Source organism: Miscanthus floridulus, chromosome 16 (assembly GCF_019320115.1).
Source record: "Miscanthus floridulus cultivar M001 chromosome 16, ASM1932011v1, whole genome shotgun sequence".
Taxonomy (NCBI): domain Eukaryota; kingdom Viridiplantae; phylum Streptophyta; class Magnoliopsida; order Poales; family Poaceae; genus Miscanthus; species Miscanthus floridulus.
The window spans coordinates 107246645-107266098 of record NC_089595.1 but is presented as its reverse complement, the minus strand read 5'-3'; the positions used below and the strand labels follow the sequence as shown (position 1 = coordinate 107266098).

The 19454-nt window shown below is 46.7% G+C and overlaps 3 protein-coding genes and 1 pseudogene across 7 annotated transcripts in view; 2 read left to right on the top strand and 2 right to left on the bottom strand.

Annotated features, from left to right (window-relative positions):
• Positions 1 to 3219: 3219 nt before the first annotated feature.
• Positions 3220 to 4038, bottom strand: LOC136511215 (uncharacterized). Its single transcript, XM_066505376.1, has one exon. The coding sequence runs from the start codon at positions 4036 to 4038 to the stop codon at positions 3220 to 3222; it is 819 nt and encodes a 272-aa protein (XP_066361473.1).
• Positions 4039 to 5364: 1326 nt separating this feature from the next.
• On the top strand, positions 5365 to 11019 carry LOC136512156 (PH, RCC1 and FYVE domains-containing protein 1-like; annotated as a pseudogene).
• Positions 11020 to 11780: 761 nt separating this feature from the next.
• On the top strand, positions 11781 to 14950 carry LOC136512157 (anaphase-promoting complex subunit 10-like). The gene is made up of 6 exons (XM_066506140.1): positions 11781 to 12034; positions 12141 to 12201; positions 12288 to 12380; positions 12763 to 12833; positions 14239 to 14343; positions 14532 to 14950. The coding sequence occupies exons 1-6, from the start codon at positions 11829 to 11831 to the stop codon at positions 14599 to 14601; spliced, it is 606 nt and encodes a 201-aa protein (XP_066362237.1). The 5' UTR covers positions 11781 to 11828; the 3' UTR covers positions 14602 to 14950.
• Positions 14951 to 16196: 1246 nt separating this feature from the next.
• LOC136513376 (DNA-directed RNA polymerase I subunit 1) overlaps positions 16197 to 19454 on the bottom strand; it is a 30524-nt gene continuing 27266 nt past the window's right edge. For all 5 annotated transcript variants that reach the window (XM_066507382.1, XM_066507381.1, XM_066507383.1 and 2 more), the window contains 2 exons: positions 18608 to 19424; positions 16197 to 17149 (listed from right to left, as the gene is read on the bottom strand). In XM_066507382.1, coding sequence (XP_066363479.1) covers positions 16601 to 17149; positions 18608 to 19424 — 1366 coding nt within the window. In that variant the 3' untranslated portion in view covers positions 16197 to 16600. The remainder of the gene's footprint in view (positions 17150 to 18607; positions 19425 to 19454) is intronic.

Sequence of the window (19454 nt, the reverse complement as noted above, 5' to 3'; positions counted from 1 at the left end):
CGCCTCGATGCTCGACCTCGATACCATGTTCTATCATTTAGACGACCACGAGATGAGGGAGGACCCAAGGAAGACGCAGAAGCCGGAAGTTAATCGCCGCGTGTCCGGACATCCGGCCCAGTCTACGTCCGAGAACGCGGTGATCGTCGGCGTTGGAGCAGCCCGCAGCTGGACGTCGAGAGTGAGTGTGCCTTTGATGTACCGTAGGATGCGCTTCAGCATGGTCTGGTGCACGTCCCGTGGCGTGTGCATATGGAGGCAAACCTACTGCACGGCGTACGCAATGTCTGGACGCGTGAGCGTCAGATATTGCAGTGCACCGGCAATGCTTTGGTAGGAAGTGGCGTCATCGATGAGCTTGCCGTCGGATGTGGATGGCTTTGGCTTGGTGTCTGCTGGTGTAGCAACAGCATTGCAGTGCTCCATGCCAGCACATTGAAGTATGTCCTCGGCGTACTGGGCTTGAGAGAGGAAGAAGCCATGCTGATGACGTCGCACGCTGATGCCGAGGAAGTGGCGCACCGGCCCCATGTCCTTCATGGCGAAGGCGTCATGGAGTCGCGTGATGATGTGTTGGAGGAGACTCGTGGAGGATGCAGACAGGATCATGTCATCCACGTATAGTAGGAGGTAAGCCATGGCGATGGTACATGAAGAGCGACGTGTCTGCCTTGGACTGAACGAAGCCCAGTGTTGTCACATGACTGACGAAACGCTCGAACCACGCCCGTGGTGCTTGTCGGAGGCCATAGAGGGAGCGCGACAGAAGACACATGTCGTCCGGGCGCTGCGGATCAACAAAGCCAGTGGGTTGTTGGTTGTACACCTGTTCCTGTAGATTGCCGTGAAGAAAGGCATTTGACACATTAAGCTGGTGAGCTGGCCAGTTGTAGGTGGCGATGAGCGTGAGGACGATTCTGATCATGTCCGGCTTGATCATCGGCGAAAATGTCTTGCCGAAGTCGATTCCAGGGCATTGATTGAACCCACGGACAACCCATCGAGCTTTGTAGCACTCGAGGGTGCCGTCAGGATTCAACTTGTGCCTGAAAACCCATTTTTCGGTGATGATCCGGGCGCCAGGTGGACGAGGAACAAGCTTCCAGGTCCTGTTCGCCTGTAATGCATGAAATTCTTGTTTCATTGTAGCATACCAATTGGGATCCTTGATTGCGCTGCGTATGCTCTTGGGCATCGCTGAGATCGTCGATGTAGCCGCCATGGTGTACTTCGGGTTTGGTTTGTGAATGCCAGCCTGAGCTCGAGTGACCATGTGGTGACCAGGAGCTGTCGGTGCTACAGTGGTGATGACGGGCGCTGCAGTCATCGTGGACGGCGTCAAGCTAGGTGGTGTTGTTCGTGTGGACAGTGTAGCAGTGGACGACGTCGAGCTTGGGGACGTAGTCGATGTAGAATGCGCCATGGTGGGTGACGGTGTGCCCTGTACTATGATGGGCGATGTTGTGCCAGGAGTCGTCTGTGCGGTGGTCACCATGGGTGCCTACACATGGCGCACAGTCCGGGCATGCCGTGGGTGCTGAGGTAGATGTGTCGATGAAGGCGGTGGACTCAGCTGCCGTGTCGTGTCATTGTCGTGGTGCGTGATCATCTGGTCGTCCCCGGCTGCTGATGACACAGCAGGTGATGGCGTAGGCGCTTCGTGGAATGGGTAGACAGACTCGTCGAAGATCACGTGGCACGAAGTGATCACCCGTCCGGTGGTGAGCTCGAAGCAGCGATAGCCTTTGTGGTCTGAAGGATACCCAATGAAGACGCACTTTGTGGAACGCGCGGCGAGCTTGTGCGGCGACGTGGCGATCATGTTGGGGAAGCAGAGGTAGCCAAAGACCCGGAGTTCATCGTAGGAGGGCAACACACTGAAGAGCAGGTTGTACGGTGTCATGGTGCCAGTAGCTCGGCATGGAAGCCGATTGATCAGGCGCGTCGCCGTGGCCAACGCCTCGGCCTAGAAGGCAAGTGGTGCTGCACTATGGATTAGTAGAGTTCATATACAATCATTCACAGTGTGTAAAATGCGTTCGGCCTTCCCATTTTGCTGTGAAGTATACGGACATGAGAGACGTAGGTGAATGCCAAGGGAGGAGAAAAGGAGACGCGAGGCCGTGGAGTCATATTCATGACCATTGTCTGTTTGAAATGCAATAATAGGTAAACGGAATTGAGTGTGTACGTATGAAATGAAAGCACGGATAGTGGGAAGAACGTCAGACTTGTTTCTGAGTGGAACTGTCCACAAGTAGTGACTGTAATCATCTAAGAAAATGACATAGTATTTATATCCAGAATGACTCAAAACAGGAGATGTCCAAACGTCGGAATGGATTAATTGAAAAGGGAAAAAGCTTTGTGATGTAGATCCAGCAAAGGGAAGATGAACATGTTTCCCAAGCCGGCATGCAGAACAGGAGTGAGCATCAGACTTATTACAATGAAATGGAAAAGAACTCAAAATCTGATCAGTGATGGGGTGTCCGGGGTGTCCCAGCCGTTGATGCCACAAGGGAGTTGTTGATGATGCGGTGAATGCTTGATGTTGGGGAAGACGGAGGGGATAGAGGTCGCCACCGCTCTCACATCGGAGCATCTCCGCCCTGGAAGGAAGAGCCTTGATAGAAAAACCAGAGGGGTCAAACTCGATTGAAACATTGTTATCACGAGTTAAGCGGCGCACACTGATCAATTTTTTGATGAGATGAGGGGAAACAAGAACATCATTTAAGTGTAGAGGAGAGGTGGCAGTAGGAATGATGGCGTGCGCTTGGTGTTTGACAGGCAACTGCACACCATTACCTACTGTGATGGATGAAGATGATGGTCGAAGAGAGGAGGATGGAAAATTACTAGGGGATGACGACATGTGGGAGGACGCGCCGGTGTCGAAGTACCACTCCGACACGTTCGGTGGGTGGTGTGGGATGCCGGCGTTCGGAAGGGCGGCGTAGAGGGCGCTGGGGTTGAATGCGCTGCCGGGTGGAGCCGCGGTCATGTGTGTTGCCGTCATCGCCTGCTGAGGTAGGAACGGCGGACGGGGGCCTAGAACACCTGCTCCTGGGGCGCGGAAAGGCATGGGCCAGGCTTGCACCTGCCTTGCCAAGGGTTGTAGCCCACAGCCCATGGAACGGACTGTGCGTTGGGGTTGTTGGAGTTCCCGGAGCATGGCGCGCCGCCGTTGCCGCGCCCACGCCCACGCCGCTGGTCCTAACGGTTGTTGGAACGGCCATTGCCGCTGTTGTTGGAGCGGCCGTTGTTGGTTGAGGAGGAGGATCCGTCCTTGTGGACGCTAGACGCCGAGTTGGAGGAGGCGTTGCTGATGTCGCCATGAGTCGCAGCAAGTGCCTGGCTGGACTCCGCGTTGGCATCGTGTTCCGCGCTGAGCTCCTCGAGGATGAGGAAGGAGCGCGCGGTCTGGAAGGTGTGCGGCGGGTACTTCGACGTGATCACCGGCTTGACGTAGCGGTACCGGGGATTGAGGCCGCGGAGAAGATTGAGCACCTGGCTTGGCTCGGAGATAGGATGGCCGATGTCGCGGAGTTGGTCGGCGGTCCGCTTGAGCTTGGTGCAGTAGGCATTGATGGACATGTCCCCTTGCTGCAGGGAACGCGGTTCGGTTTCCAGGTAGACGGCGCGCTGCATCTCGTTGTCCTGGAACAGCCCCTCGACGGCGTGCCACAGCGAGAACGCGTCGTGGCGATCGCGACGGACGATGTCGAACACGCCTTTGGAGACGGTGGCGAGGATCCAGTTGACGACGCAGTGATCCACCCTGCGCCACTCGCCATCGCGGTCATCATCAGGGGTGGTGGAGTAGATGTGGCTCTCGAGCCTGAACTTGCCGAGAGTGGAGTCAAAGAAGTGCCGCCATTGGTCGTAATTTCCCTCGTCCATGACGAGGATGACAGGGACATGATGGCGGATCGAGATCCCTTGGATGGCGGCGGACGAAGCAGGCGTGATGGAGAAGCCCCCATCGGATGATGAGGAGTCGGAGACGCCGAATTGGTTGGAGGCAGGCGCCATCGGAGCAGCGGAAGAAGAAGATGTGGCTGAGGGATTCTAGAGAGAGACCGTGGACTCCGATACCATAAAAGAGTATGTGGATCAACTAGACGAGTTGCATTGATCTTGTGTGTGTACATATATAGTATACAATCAGTGGTCGTGGCCACTCCAGCGCATGCGCGAGCGGGCTTAGCGCAGGAGCGTGGGCGCCGCGGTGACCGGGCACGCATGCGGCGTGCGGAGCACGCTCTGCGGATCTTGACGCGGCGAGTGCGGCACAGGCGTTACAAGGCATGCATGCTAAAGATAGGTGGGCTCTAGCCATTGTTGAGGTTGGTCCACTGACACTGATGCGAAGGCAGAGGTCGTCGACGATGCCTTCGTGCTCTTGGCGCCAGGAGGTGAGGTCGGATGCGGCCTTCTCAATGTTGATGAGGCGTTCGTCCTGACGGAGCTCGGAATCGATGATCCGCTGCTCGACCGCAGCGTCGGCCTTCCTGAAGCGCTTGTCTAGGGCCTTATCGGCTTCAATGAACCAGCGCTCGAGGAGGTCCTTCTGGTCGGAGAGCTGCTTCTGGATGGTGGCTTGGTCGGCGGAGAGCTTCTGGATCTCCGCCAGCAGGAGCTGCGTGTCGAGATTCATGGTGGCGACTGGCGAGGCTTTTGGTTTTGCGGGTATAGTGGCAGGCTGATCGGCGGCTTGGGTGGGAGCGGTCGGGGTGGCGTAGGTGGAGGTGAGAGATCCAGATCGCGATTCGCTCCAATTCGCTCCAGGGCCGGGGAATTACGGGCTCTCAGGCAGTCGCTCAGCAGCCGCTGTTCGTCGCCGAGAGGAATCCAACCGAGGCCGTTTGTGATTCGAAACGGAGGCAAAGAAATTGCGATAACGGTATTGGCTCTGAGTACCAGATTGTTAGCATCAGAGACCGGAAGGGAAGAAGTTGTTAGGAATTGGAGAAGAAAGGGGTCAGAAGCTCAGGAACGCAAGCAGAGGGCGGAGGAAGCATTGGTATTGATTTGTTCTTATAGTTGTACGTTGATGTCCTTCTCCCTCTCGTGTTCCCTCTTTATACAGGGCATGGCCCGGCGTGAACCGCAGGCGCAGCTGCAGCTGCGTCTAACCTACCGTTCACGCCCACTCTGGTCCACTGATGAGCACGCTCGGGCGTCTGGCTCGGCTCCCACGCTTGGAACGCGGCGCGTCTGGCTCGGTGGTGACCGCGTCGCGTTCTGTTCCCGGGGCGCCTGGTTCGGTGGTGACCGCGTCATGTTCCGGGTCAGCTTCCTCCCTGTCGCTGACACGATCTTGCAGACCACTCGTTCCTTTCCCAACTATCGTTAGGCTCTTCCCCGCCGAACACGCCTCCCTCTCCCTCCATGCAGAGCAATGCGTCCTTCCACCCCAACCGCGCTCCCCGCCCTTCTCTCGTCGTCCTTGTCCCCTCTAGACTGGCGTGGAGTGAAGATCCATCCAGACTCCGATTGATTTCTTATTTTGCTGGTAAGCATGCAAGACTGGGGGCTTGCGTCGGATGGATTGTGCATTTCGTTCTGCGCCCTCAATTCCAAATCTTTCATCCTATCTGGAACAGAATTATGCGCTTCGTGGTTAAGTATTAATCGCGTTGCATTTCGTTTGTTTTTATTATTTTATTTCCCCCATATATACAACACCGTTAATCTATTTGGAAATGTCAATCCATTTTTCTGTAATGTTTCAGAAAAAAAAGGAACCAGCCAAGATTGGGAGGTTAAGAGATCTATCTGCGCATGGGTCGGTATCCTATAAGAACGTATTGGTTGTTGTCGATAAATCTGGAAATTTCGTATTGTTATGATCACCGTACAATTTTCTTCAATATCAATGGACAGCGACGTTTCATGTTGATTTGTTCTGAATCCGTTCTTGGTGATGCTGAGGTCCCAACGTTAGCCTGCATGTGCAGTTGCAGGTGATCAAGATCCACTACCTGAAATAGGATGTTGACATGTTACTGTTTAGATGACACCAGATGATAATGTGAGTATCTAAATGCCGTCCCTTTTATTCTATTTTGCCTGAGCATGTCATTAAGCCCTAGTCAATTGGAAATGCTAACATGTACATTTTCCATATGCCCCAAAGGCCCTTATAACTCTCAAAAAAGGCAGTAATCTTATCAAGTACAGTCGGAAGGGAAGACCCAAGATTCGTGAGTTCAGACTTTCTAGTGTAAGTTCTTATGCCAATTTTAACTTCTTAAGTGCCTGTACATAGATAACATTCCTTTGATGATTTCTCATTACAGGATGAAACATCATTAGTATTGGCATTCCCATAGCAAAGTGAAGCACCTTGTACTGTCTTCAGTCTCTAGAATCATTCCTGGACAGAGAACTGTAAGTCAAAGCACAACTTTCCACTGAGTTAGATGGTTACTTTGCTGCTATACAAATAATTTAGTGTCAAACTACAATATTTAGTGTCCAATAATTTATTCAGACATGGGGTCTCAGACATTTCAATTTGACATACATGAATTCATCTTCTTTTCTTGGCAGGCTGTATTTAGGAGGTTTTTACGCCCTGAGAAGGACTACCTATCATTTTCTTTGATATACAAGAACGGCCAACGTTCCCTTGACTTGGTAAAGTATATATGATTTAGACAACTTTCACTAAACTAGTGGCAGAAGTTATGTGTTTAGATCTATCTTTTACTACAATTCGTGGAAGACCTTAATTACATGAGATTCTAGCTGATCTACAGGTTTGCAAGGATCAAGCAGAAGTTGAGGTCTGGTTTTCAACACTTGAGACACTTATTACTTCATGCCGTAAAAGTTATTCAGCTGATGGTCCAAGTGATAGGTTATCAGTCTCAGATGTGAGTTGATGTTCCTAATAGTTTGCCACATTGTTTACTTTACAGTTAAATCAATACTTATATTTTCTATGTGTGAGGTTTGCTTTCAGTATTTGAGATTGGTTCAAATTTCATTAATACATTGGTTTCTATGTGTGAGGTTTGCTTTAGGAAATATGGTATTTTGATCGATGCACACATATGTCATTATATGTTTACAAAGTCATAAGGATAAGCATGTATGTGATCTATGGTACCTTTGACAAACAAAACAAGGGGTGGGGGGTGAGGGGCTATTTGGTTCTTATTTATTCCGCATAGTAGTTAGCCTCTAATAAAGTAGTACTTAGTAGTTTATCCACTTGACCTTTCTTGTATCAGCTGGACTGCCCCAGACTCTACTGTTCCTTACCTTTGATCAAGTGTTGCAGAATTTTCAAGCTAAGCATTTCTTTATGTTTTTCAGGAAGTATCACATTACCAAGATAACAGTTTTCATGATACAACATTAGATATTGCCTCAAGTATTACACGTACTTTTAACTCAGCTGGCTATAGCACAACCAATTCTCTCAACTCAGCAAAAACAGATGTTGTATCTGATCGTGGAAATATGCTAAGAGCAAGTACAGACAGTAGCCGGCTTAGTATTTCCAGTGCTCCTAGTTCTTCAAGTCAAGGTTCTGGACAAGATGACATTGAATCCCTTGGTGATGTTTATGTGTGGGGTGAGGTAGTGGACTGATGTGATCCCCACAGAAGGATCCTCAAACTATTTGTGCTCCAAAGCAGACATTTTAATTCCTAAACCACTTGAATCAGATGTTGTCTTGGACGTACAACAGATAGCGTGTGGTTATAGGCACATTGCACTCACTACTAGGCAAGGAGAAGTAGTTTGCATGGGGTGAAGAACTTGGCGGACGGCTTGGTCATGGGACCGATGCAGATATTAGTCGTCCTAAACTTGTTGAAGCCTTAGCAGTATCAAATGTAGAATATATTGCATGCGGGGAGTTCCATACTGGTGCTGTAACTGCCTCTGGTGATTTGTACACTTGGGGTGATGGATACTACAATGCTGGATTGCTTGGACATGGTGCTTGGAGCTAGCCACTGGCTTCCAAAACGAGTCTCAGGACCTTTAGAAGGGGTTCAGGTATTGTCTGTTTCATGCGGCTCATGGCATTCAGCACTGACCACATCAAGTGGTAAAGTGTTCACTTTTGGTGATGGAACATTTGGTGCTCTTGGACATGGGAATCGTGAAACTATTGCATATCCAAAGGAAGTCGAAACTTTGAGTGGATTTAGAACAATGAAAGTTGCCTGTGGACTCTGGCATTCTGCTGCGATTGTGGAGGGTAGTAATCAGGCAGGTGTGAATGTGATGTCCAGGAAGCTATATACCTGGGGTGCTGGTGACAAGAATCAACTAGGTCATCGGGGATAAAGATGCTAGGCTTGTTCCTGCTTGCGTTCAATCTCTCATTGATTATAATTTCCATCAGGTGGCTTGTGGACATAGTATGACCATTGCCCTCTCTACATCTGGTCATGTTTTCACAATGGGCAGCTCTAGCAATGGCCAGCTTGGGAATCCAAAATCTGACGGTAAACAACCTATCTCCGTACAAGATAGGCTGGCTGGAGAATTGGTTGAAGAGATCTCATGTGGCTCATGCCATGTTGCAGTCTTGACTTCACGAAGCGAAGTATATACATGGGGAATGGGGGCCAATGGGAGGCTGGGACATGGTGGTGTTGAAGATAAGAAAAAGCCAACTCTTGTGGAAGCATTAAAAGATCGTCATGTTAAAAGTATAGCAGTGTGGTTCTAATTTCACGACCTGCATTTGTATACATAAGTGGGTTTCAGGTGCTGATCAGTCCTGTCTGCTCAGGTTGTAGGACAACCATTTGGCTTCACAAGAAAGAGACATAATTGTTACAATTGTGGGCTTGTTCATTGCCATGCGTGTAGTTCAAGAAAAGTTCTGAAAGCTGCTTTGGCACCAACTCCTGGCAAACCACATCGTGTATGCGATTCATGCTTCATGAAACTTAAGGCTGCAGAGACCAGCAGCAACAGTTCACATAGCAAAAGAAATGCCATTGCTCGTCGCTCTGTTGATAGCAAAGACAGGTCAGAGAGGCCAGAAATAAGGCCTTCCAGGCTTGCAACTGGATCAACACCCGAACCGCTCAAGCAAGCTGAGATAAAAGCAGTTAGAAACGAGATAAAACCAGATCCTATGTCCACAATGAGGGCACCCCAAGTTCCTTCCATGTTACCTTTTAACAATCTCGCTTTTGGTGCAACATTTGGTGGTCCAGCTAGTCTGAAGCCTATGGCAATGGCTCCAATGCCAATGGCCATGCCTATGTCACCATCTCCTCTCACAAAGAAGCCAAGTCCATCAGCAGCGACTCCTCTTTGTGGTAAAAGTGACACTGATAACTTGAAGGATGGCTAAACAGGTGCTGAATGAAGATATCTCAAAGTTGCAGTCTCAGGTATGATTTAGAATACCATAGGTTTTTTCTGCCTTTATCGTGTTTATAGTTGATGTTGATAAAATGGTAGTTTTTTTGTCAGGTTAATAAACTTGAAACAAAAATGTGATGCCCAAGAAGAGCAACTGCAGAAAGCGGAAAGGAGAGCTGAAAATTCTGCCTCTATAGCTGCAGAAGAGTCTTCAAGGCGTAATGGTATCTTGGAGTTCATTAGGTTTCTTGACAATGAGGTAAATTATTAAACTAGTTTTGTAAGATTGATATGCAGCTCTTGAGCTTGCTTGTTGAAATTTTAAGTTCCTATCATGCCTGCATACTTTTTTTTTGAGGGAACTGGAGGGGCTTTCGCCCCTACATCATGCTGCATACTTGAGACTCAATAGTATGCTTCCTTTTATTCTGTTCAATTTATAGTACCAAGATTTCTATAATACAATTAAAATACAAATATAGGTGTGCCTCAACATTGTTGCGAATGAAAAAGCATAGTATTAAGAGCACTTATTTTTAAATTTGAATAGAGAATAACCTGAGTTGATATAAGCTTTGTGGCTCATAAAATAGTGTTTCTTTATTTACATGTTTGCTGGATCTGTCTTGGAGTGCTCACGTATCACGCCCATTCATTCTTCAGCTCAAGAGTATTGCAGATAGGGTGCCCAGTGATGCTGCTGACAACTTAAAAACCCTGCAAAATCATTCAGCGAGATTTCTTACAGAACAAGGTATTCGTCCACTGGAAGTCACAGGTATGCATCGTAAGTCTGCAAGCATAGGCAACCTCGTAATGTCTCAGGATGGCAGCACAGGAAATGCAAGTAGCTCGGCTGTTTCCTTGGCGAGCGAATCTCCATGCCATCGTATCATGGAAAACAGCTCGAGAGCTAATGGTGACTTAGGACCAAAGCTTGGTACTCATGGAGAAGTGCAACTGATTGAGCAGTTTGAACCAGGGGTATATGTGACACTCATCCAGCTTAGAGATGGTACTAAAGTGTTCAAGCGTGTCAGATTCAGGTACCTACCCTACCACGAGTCATTTTCCTTTCATTGCATAGAGAAGAAACCAGCGCCAATCACTTAGATAGCACATTTAATTACACAAAGAATTTGGTGGTTTTCATTTTGTGCCGAGACAAATTTGCTTCTAGGAACAACTTTAGCTGATCATTTGCTTTCTCTTTATTGCTTTCCTGATCAGCAAGAGGAGATTTGCGGAGCAGCAGGCCGAGGAATGGTGGAGGGAGAACCAGGAGAGAGTATTCAGGAAATACAACCACCCGGCCAACTAACCAGCCTCATCAGACTCGGCCATTGGACACGTCATCCATTCCATTCCCATCCCCTCATGAAGAACAGTTGGAGGCGAGCCTGTTATTGGGTGATCATCGGCCTGTACTTGAAGAAAGCAAAGTTTTCTTCGTGTTGCTTGGAGCATTGCTCTTGCGGCTGTGCTGTGGCGATGTATTAGAATTAGGTTGTGACGAATGGGGATCTCATTGTTGTTGTGCTTGCAACCTACGGAAATGGCAGTGCGTGGTTCATCACGTGGAGGATACTACCCTCTCCTTTTCACCTCCTGCAGTTTACTGTTTCACAGTTTTGATATTTCATTTTATATTCATTTATTATTATTCATTCATTCAACCGTTCCTGCTTTCCACCGCCGTGACCGTGATGAGGTTCCATTGCTGGCTTGTGTTGTGTGAGAAATGGGAATGCACCGTTCGCTGGGCTGAATTTGGCTGAAAAACACCGTTTCGGCTGAATTGTCGTGAGAGGAAAACACTGTTCGGGCTGAAAAAAGAAGCCGAACAAGCCGGCTTTTGTGACCAGCCGAAGGGCACCGTATTGGTGATATATTGTACTACTACTGCCGTGTCACGGCAACGGCCAACTTAGTGTAGTTGCATTACCAACATAAATTGCTACCTATAGTTACTTAATACATAGGTGCCTACTTGCATACAACGTAAGTTGTGAATATATATATATAAAAAAATGTTTCAAAACATATGTATCATGGTCTAGTTTTATAGATTTCCTTATAAACAATGCTATGGCGCAAATAGATTTAGAAGCAGATACTCTGCTAGAAATATCAAAGATATCAATTTTTTAAAAGGTGATGAAAATCGAACTAATAACAGTACTAACATGCAGAGGCAAATCAAAATTTTCTTTCAATTGACGTGTTAATGATGCGTGGTGGAAGCCCACGTGCATGCCAGGCCGAACCACCAGCCCATTAAAGGGAAGCCACACACGTCGGAGCAGGCCACGGTCCGCCTAGGTCGTTTGCGCAACCAGCCTGTTACATTTTGCGATTCCTGTTGAAGGCCTGCTTCCTCTCCTGCTTCTGGGCCGCTTTCCTTGCCCGCACAACTGGTCATCAAGGCGTCCAAAATTACCCCCACCCTCTCTTCCCCTCCTCGCACTGGTCCGATGGAATCCGACGCCGAGGAGGAGGCGGCGGCGACCCCGGCGGCGGCGGGGGCACCAGGCGCTGGGCGGCTGAAAGGGAGCCCGGAGCTGACTGTGGACGCGGACATGCGGGAGATGGCGAAGACGGCCGCGTGGAGCGTCAGTTCCTGCAAGGCCGGCAACGGCGTCGCGGCACTGCGCGACGACAACCTCGACACCTACTGGCAGTCAGTGGCTACCGCTCATCACCGATTTTTTTTTTGTTTCTTTGTTGAATTAGCTGAAGCTAGAAGGTCAGAGTTGGTGACTCGGGTTCTGCGATTTTGGTCTCAGGTCTGATGGGGCGCAGCCGCACCTGGTGAACATCCAGTTCCAGAAGAAGGTGCAGCTGCAGGTGCCTGCTTCAGTAGCTATGCTATATTCGCTTTGTCTTGTGATTCCGATGGTTTTGAGATTAATTGGTTCTGTGTTGCGCGGCAGCTTGTTGTGCTCTACGTGGATTTCAAGCTCGACGAGAGCTACACGCCGAGCAAGATCTCCATCCGGGCCGGGGATGGCTTCCACAACCTCAAGGTACGCTTGTTCTCCATGAGAGATCGTTTGAAGGATGTTCAGAAGCTTGTCGGCTGTAGTAGATTTAAGCAAGATCTTACATGTTGATTCGTCTGAGTTGAGTAGGACAGAGAGTCGGAGTTTCAAAGCCTGTGAAATAATCATTCTGAGGCTAAACTTGAACAGATTTTATACACTGTAACCAGATTGTTTTTTCTGGTATTTCGTGCCTTCCTAGAAGTTAGATACAGTTAATATGGCCTGGCATTTCCTGAGAGAATTGCTTCTGCATTGCATGTAGTGCTGCACTGAACTAGTCGTTTCAAAATTGAAATGTTGAGCTTACTAACTAACAATTTTGCCATCATTTGAATATTTTCAATAAAATCTCTCATGATTCCAGGAGATTAAAACTGTGGAGCTTGCAAAGCCAGTTGGGTGGGTGCATATATCATTATCCGGGGCTGATCCACGGTAATGCATTGTAACTTGAAGATGAATGCTAGTTCCCAAAATTATGAGTATACTCGCTTTATACATGTGGGAGGAGAAAACAAATGTTTGTGGACAAAACAAATGTGCACAGCCTTGGTTTGTTATTTTGGTTTGAATCTATGTGTTGAATTTGAAAAGACATGGATATCCTGTCAAGTTTGTCGTCAGATACTGACACATTTGAGGCAGACAATACTGCATCTATAATCTCACCAGGAAAGAGTTAAAATATTTTATCTAGTGAATGCTTGAAGAATTTTTCCATCATAATAATTTAGGAAGTGAAACTATTTTAAAAAGTTAGTGGAAGGCGAGGGTATGTTGTTCGCTGATGATGTAGGGTTAGTGGACGAAAGCCAGGTGGGAGTAAATAGGAAACTAGAGTTATGGCGGCAGACCCTTGAGTCTAAAGGTTTTAGATTGAGCAGAACTAAAACCGAATACATGAGATGCGACTTTGACGGAGCTGCACAGGAGGAGGGAGATGTGAGTTTGGAAGGTCAAGTAGTGCCTATGAAGGATACCTTTCGGTATTTAGGATTGATGCTACAGAGGGATGGAGATATTGATGCGGACGTTAGCCATAGAATCAAAGCAGCGTGGATCAAGTGGCGACAAGCTTCTAGCATTCTCTGTGACAAGAGGGTACCACAAAAGCTAAAAGGCAAGTTTTATAGAACGGCGATTAGACCGGCTATATTGTATGGAGCAGAATGTTGGCCTACAAAGATTCGACATATTCAACAACTGAGTGTTGCAGAAATGCGTATGTTGCGATGGATTTGTGGTTACACAAGAATGGACCGGGTTCGGAACGATGATATACGTGATCGCTTAGGGGTAGCATCAATTGAAGAAAAGCTTGTCCAACATCGGTTGAGGTGGTTTGGTCATGTCCAAAGAAGACCTCCAGAGACACCAGTGCATTGTGGAGTCCTGAGTCAAGCTAATAATATGAGGAGAGGTAGAGGAAGACCGAAATTGACATGGCGGGAGGCAATAAAAAGAGATTTGAAAGCTTGGGATATACCTAGAGATCTATGTTTGAATAGGAGTACTTGGAAAGCAGCTATTGAAGTGCTTGAACCGTGACTTGGGGCTCTTGGTGGGTTTCAACTCTAGCCTACCCCAACTTGCTTGGGACTGAAAGACTATGTTGATGTTGATGTTGATGTTGATGTTGAGTGGAAGGCGAGGGTAAGGCTTGCCACTGACACCCTTCCCCAGACCCCGCATAGAGCGGGAGCTCTCTGCACTGGGTACGCCCTTTAAACTATTTTAAAAAGTTAGTGGAAGGGACACTCTGTTTAAACCTTGTACTACTTGATTTTACTTCTGTAATGTTGACAGGTATATTAATGTCTTTTTGGGTAAGTGTATGCAGAGAAACATTCATTCACACATTTATGCTCCAAATTGCGGTTTTATCCAATCATCTGAACGGGAGGGATACTCATGTCCGACAGATCAAGATCTACGGACCAAGACCGTAAGTTAGATGCCTTGCATGTCTATTATTTTTTTGTAATACATGAGTATGTTTGACTAGACCAAGATCTATGGAGCTACAGTAGAGTTAACATAGAATTTGATGCTTGTACCCATCTCATGCCACATGGCCTACATAGAATTTTATGTACAATTAAAATCTTGATTTTATGCCTTTTCTTGTTTCAGGAATCCTGTTCCCGCCCAGCCATTTCATTTCACTTCCAGGGAGTTCATCACATACTCTACTATTAGATGACAGTGGGTGAGCAATGAAAAGAAGGAAACACTGAGGATCGGCAGCTCATGGCTCTGGATGATCGCGCCGTGTTAGTCTCTTTGCCTGCCTGCGTGCTGTCTGTCGGGTCTTGGGCATGTAATGAAGTCGTTAAGTAGCTATAACATACTTTTGAACTTGTTTCGCAGCCTCTGTTGGCTTGCAGTGTTTGCTTGGTTGGTCCCAGTCATTCTGAGCCCTTGGTGTTCAGTGCCTTAGGATAGGGTATGTGGTTTGTGGGCGGTAGTACTGTTAAACCTTTGAACTTTGTAATTTCGTTACGTTGGTAATGAAATTTGGTTCTACCGACAATGGGTACCTAATCAATTAATCATGTGTAGGTGCAGTCCTTGCTGGAGTTATCTGCAGTAGAATGAAGAAAGAAAAGTTTCCAAGTGCAAGCCTGGATCAAAATGCACGCAGGACTCAACACTAGAAGCATCTTTCAATGCGATGCCTCAGTTGTTCAATCGACTGGAGAGCTTCTCTGGGAGAATATGTTCACATTGTCTGTTCGAGTTAACAATTTGTATCCATGTAATGTAACGCTAATGCTCCTCCATGTGCGAGTGAGCTTCTCTGCGGGAACATGTTAACATTTGGTACCTACCTGATTCATTTGATACACATGATTTAAGATGGCTATTTTGTTTAGCAAAATTTATATGATGATCGTTTGGGTCTTGGGATGGTTCTCATTGGCGTGGGCCTTATTCACACGGCAGGACTGTTCCGACACTGTCACACTGTATGAAACCCAACGAATTATCCTGTGGGCTGGGCCGTGCAATGTATAAGCAAAAGAAAGGTCATTTCGTTTTCATTCGCTGAATATATCATTGCAGCCGCCAAGCATTCTACCGCGAGAAGTACGCCAGCCAACTAACCAACCGAGCCGCCTGTCCATCCGCCCAGAATAATTGCATATAAGGGCAACCACAGCGTATTTTCCCTTTACAAGGTGTAAAGGTTGACACGTCAACAAGTACTTTGTTAGCAAAAAAGTTTTCCAACGTGTAATTTTCTTCCACATATTTTGGTGAGAAGAATGAGAGGCGAGAGGATGAGACAGAAGAAAATTTGTTTTCTATTATTTGCACCGGCCACCGGCCACCGGGTGTAAAAATAAACAGGTGCAAGGCACAATGGAGCTCTTCAATTCAATATATTGCACCTTCTTGCTTCCTTCTTTCTCCTCTTTGCACCAGCTTAGAACGCACAATGGAGCTGCCTAAATGGCCAGTAGCCTGTGCTTGTTGCTGCCATTCTTTAATAAATTCCATTTCGGTTGTTACTGCAGGATAGAGCAGGTTTTCACTTCCCCATGTTGCCTTCTCCTTGACACTACTCGCACGATACATCAGATTATCTACCACGGTAGTACAGAACATAAACAAAGTAGAAAGATACACAGGACGCATGTGCGATTTGGATGGGAACGGTAGTATATTCTGAAGTAGACGCGTGCCTGCAACGAAACTATTATCTGAACGCATGCTCCAATTAAGAAATCTTACGAATGCTTCTAGTATTCCACATGACAGGGTAGACTTTATAGGTGAGCAGGCGACCCGAGATTGTGCCAATAGAATATTGCAACCATATATGATGTATGCTCGTCAATAATCACAATGCTGGTGCCCGGTCCTTGACGTCATGCAGAGTTGTTTTCTGAGACCCTAGCAACAAACATGACCCAGTTGTCTCGTAACAAGCATTGGACAACAATGACATTCTAAAGCATGTGTACAACTAGCTACCATGCTGTAAATATTACTAAATCACTAGCTGGTATTTGACATGTTCTGCTAGTTTTTCCAGCAGCATGCCCATATGAAATGACATGTTGCCACGAGGCCACCACAGATGCAGCGTGCCAAACCATATAAGCAAACTAAAGCACATTTCACTGCCGTGCAAAGGCTGATAGGACCAAAACTTGTGAACCTTCCAGAAGGCCAGACGTGCACCAAATGCAGATTTAGGTTTCCATGGGCTGCTCCAATTCAAGATTCTGCAGTAGCCCAAAGATCCCGGTCCCAACCTTTGGGGGCTTACCGAGGCAGACACTCGCTGAGGGGCACACCAGAAAGTCTGCCTCCCCATGTGTGGCTGCCTCCACAATGAACTTGGTTGCTGTCTCGAATGTCATCTTGCCAAACGGCGAGGTGCTGAACTGGCCAATCCCCATCCTGTTCATAGGCCGGTATCCGCCATCCAAGGTCATGAAGTCCGCGATCATGCTCAGGTGCCTCATGTCAACATCGATGCCGTAGGGTTTAAACACGCCGCTCACTTCATCGATGATGGTTTTCCGTGCGGCCTCCACCCCATATGTCTTCAGTATCGCATGGATGTCATTTGACGTGATGTCACGCATGCTGATGTATTCGTTGAGGTTCCAGATCACTTCAAAGTTCACTCCGGCCGTCTCTATACGGGCATGGTCATCCTTTGGCTTGACAATCTTACAACGAACAATGTTATTGCAGGCCTTCACAAAAATAGTCCTAGCTATCTTCTTGGCAATCTGAACAAAGAATTTTTTTGAAAAAAGAAGAATCCATTAAGAGTTTCCCAACTGGAACATTAATAATTATATAATACCCCCTCCATCCCAAATTATAAGCCATTCCAACTTTCTTGGACAGTCAAAGCTTTTCTTGACCAAAATTATAGAGAGAATTACAAAGATTTATGACATCAAATAGGTATACTATGAAAATATAATTAACGAAAAATCTAATGATACTTATTTGGTATCATAAATATTATTATTTTATTATATAAATTTAGTCAAACTTGAGATGTTTTGACTCTCCAAGAAAATTGGAATGACATAATTTGGGATGGAGGGAGTAGTAGGTAATGCAGACTGTTCTAAAAATTGGTCCAATCTATATTTTAAAAACCATTTAGTGCCAAACAAAATGGTCATCTACAAGAATGTGAAGTGCTAAAAGGTTATATGGTGGGAGTTACAGCCAGTAGTCACGCACAATAATAAATACCTAGAAATAAACTGTAAAGCACGCTCCACATAATTCTGTACAGATCAACTAACGGAAGTATTATCAATAGTGTATGACTAATATTTAACAAAGTACCAGCTGCTTGAAGGTGATACTGTAGTGCTACTGAAATTAAGTAGCATAAACTTAATTTAGTATGACAATGACATGAGCATGACAGAGCAACACAAATTAAGGATAGAAAAGAGGAACAGATCATGTGAACAAGGGGTATTATATAGATGGCCAATGCGGTGTCGGACAAGAAAAATCAGCAAAGCTCACACTCCAGCTAATCAAGTGTCCCAGAAGCTGTACTACTGAATGAGATCCTGTTTGAATACAAGTGCAGTGTGCTGGCCCTTGCGAACTTACAGCCTGTTCGGCAGGCAGTAAACGATCATGGATTATTTACTGCTGGCTGGTTTGGTGTGAGAGAAAAATACTGTTCCAGCTTATAATCCACGATCGTATACGAGCAAGCGAACAGGCCGTTACTATACAATAGGTTAGGGTTCTTTTACAGGTGGGAGCAAAACGTGGTATTACTAACAGTGCGAGTATTTTATTTAGCTTTCAATAGTGAAATGGACGCTAGAGTCGGCGCGGCTGCAGCGGTGGCGGCGGCGTGGGGCGAGCGGATGGAGACGGGCGCGTGGGACAGGAGAAGGCGAGCCTCGAGCGGAGCGAGGCGAGTGTGCGGTGCCTAGGCGAGACTACGGATTAGCAAATGGAGGATAAGGCCGGGTTGGGCCAGAAGCCTCTGGAGGCAGTAAAGACGTGGCCACATCTGCTGAGCTGATAAAAAACGGACGGCTGAGGTAGGCTATGAACTGTTGCTGGAACAGTGGAACAGTAAATCCTGGTCTCAAAAACTAAAGATCTTATATGATGTAGTCAACCCGATGAAAGAAATATGTTGAGTTTCAAAGTAACTAGTCCTAGAAAGAAAATTGAAGTTCAAGTTCACTTGTTACCTGAGCTAGTAAAATATGAGGTTCATCATGAAAGGCATAGTGAATCTCAAAATCCAAATCATTGGATTCAACATGGATAGTACGTTTTAGCTTTTTCCTGCGCTTCGTTATTTGATCCTGTTTCTGGTCATTTAATCTTCCCTCATTTTGATTTTTCTCTTCTAGTTTAGCTGTTCCATGATTATCTTTTGATTTTTTCCCCTTTTTAGCAGAATATGACAGGTCATCCACTGAAGTCATCTTAGACTTTGAGATTTCGTGTTCTTTGTCAGCCTCTTGTGACTCATCACCTGACTCAGCTGGATCCTCATCGCTCTCCTCGGATTCGCTACCCATTCCCTCCTCGTTTTCAGTATCATCATCATACTCCATCTCATCTTTCTCTTGCCGTTTCATCTTTTCTGCATCAGTTCCCAAGTCATCATCATTATCATTTTGATCATCATCATCACTTGTACCAGTGTCTCCTCCATCAGCATGTCTACTTTCAGATTCTTCACCACCATCTGATAATGAGCCCTCTGTATCTTTTACCTTAACAGCACGGATCTCATTTATTTTGTGTAGCAGATCTAAATGCTTTTCAATTGCATGTTCCATTGCGTCAACAAAAACTGTTCTCAAGGTCGTCTGACACTCATCTACAGTAAGGCCTGACTCAAGCTGGTCTTCTGGATAGAGTTTCACCTGTAACTTGTATAGGGTTGAAACATGTCCATTATAGTTGTAAAAAGGAACTGTGCACACTTCAATTTTCTCCACTATATCAGCGACACAAACCCTCGTAAGCTTTGCAGCCACCATTTTAGCATCATCCCTACGCATTCACCGAAAGAACAAATGAATG

What these genes read in the sequence shown, in the direction of transcription:
- LOC136511215 (XM_066505376.1), bottom strand. Translation starts at nt 4,038, where the DNA reads ATGGCGCCTGCCTCCAACCAATTCGGCGTCTCCGACTCCTCATCATCC.
- LOC136512157 (XM_066506140.1), top strand. Translation starts at nt 11,829, where the DNA reads ATGGAATCCGACGCCGAGGAGGAGGCGGCGGCGACCCCGGCGGCGGCG. An exon ending in AGAAGAAGGTGCAGCTGCAG is followed by an intron (nt 12,202 to 12,287) that starts GTGCCTGCTTCA and finishes GTTGCGCGGCAG; the next exon opens with CTTGTTGTGCTCTACGTGGA. An exon ending in AAGATCTACGGACCAAGACC is followed by an intron (nt 14,344 to 14,531) that starts GTAAGTTAGATG and finishes TTCTTGTTTCAG; the next exon opens with GAATCCTGTTCCCGCCCAGC.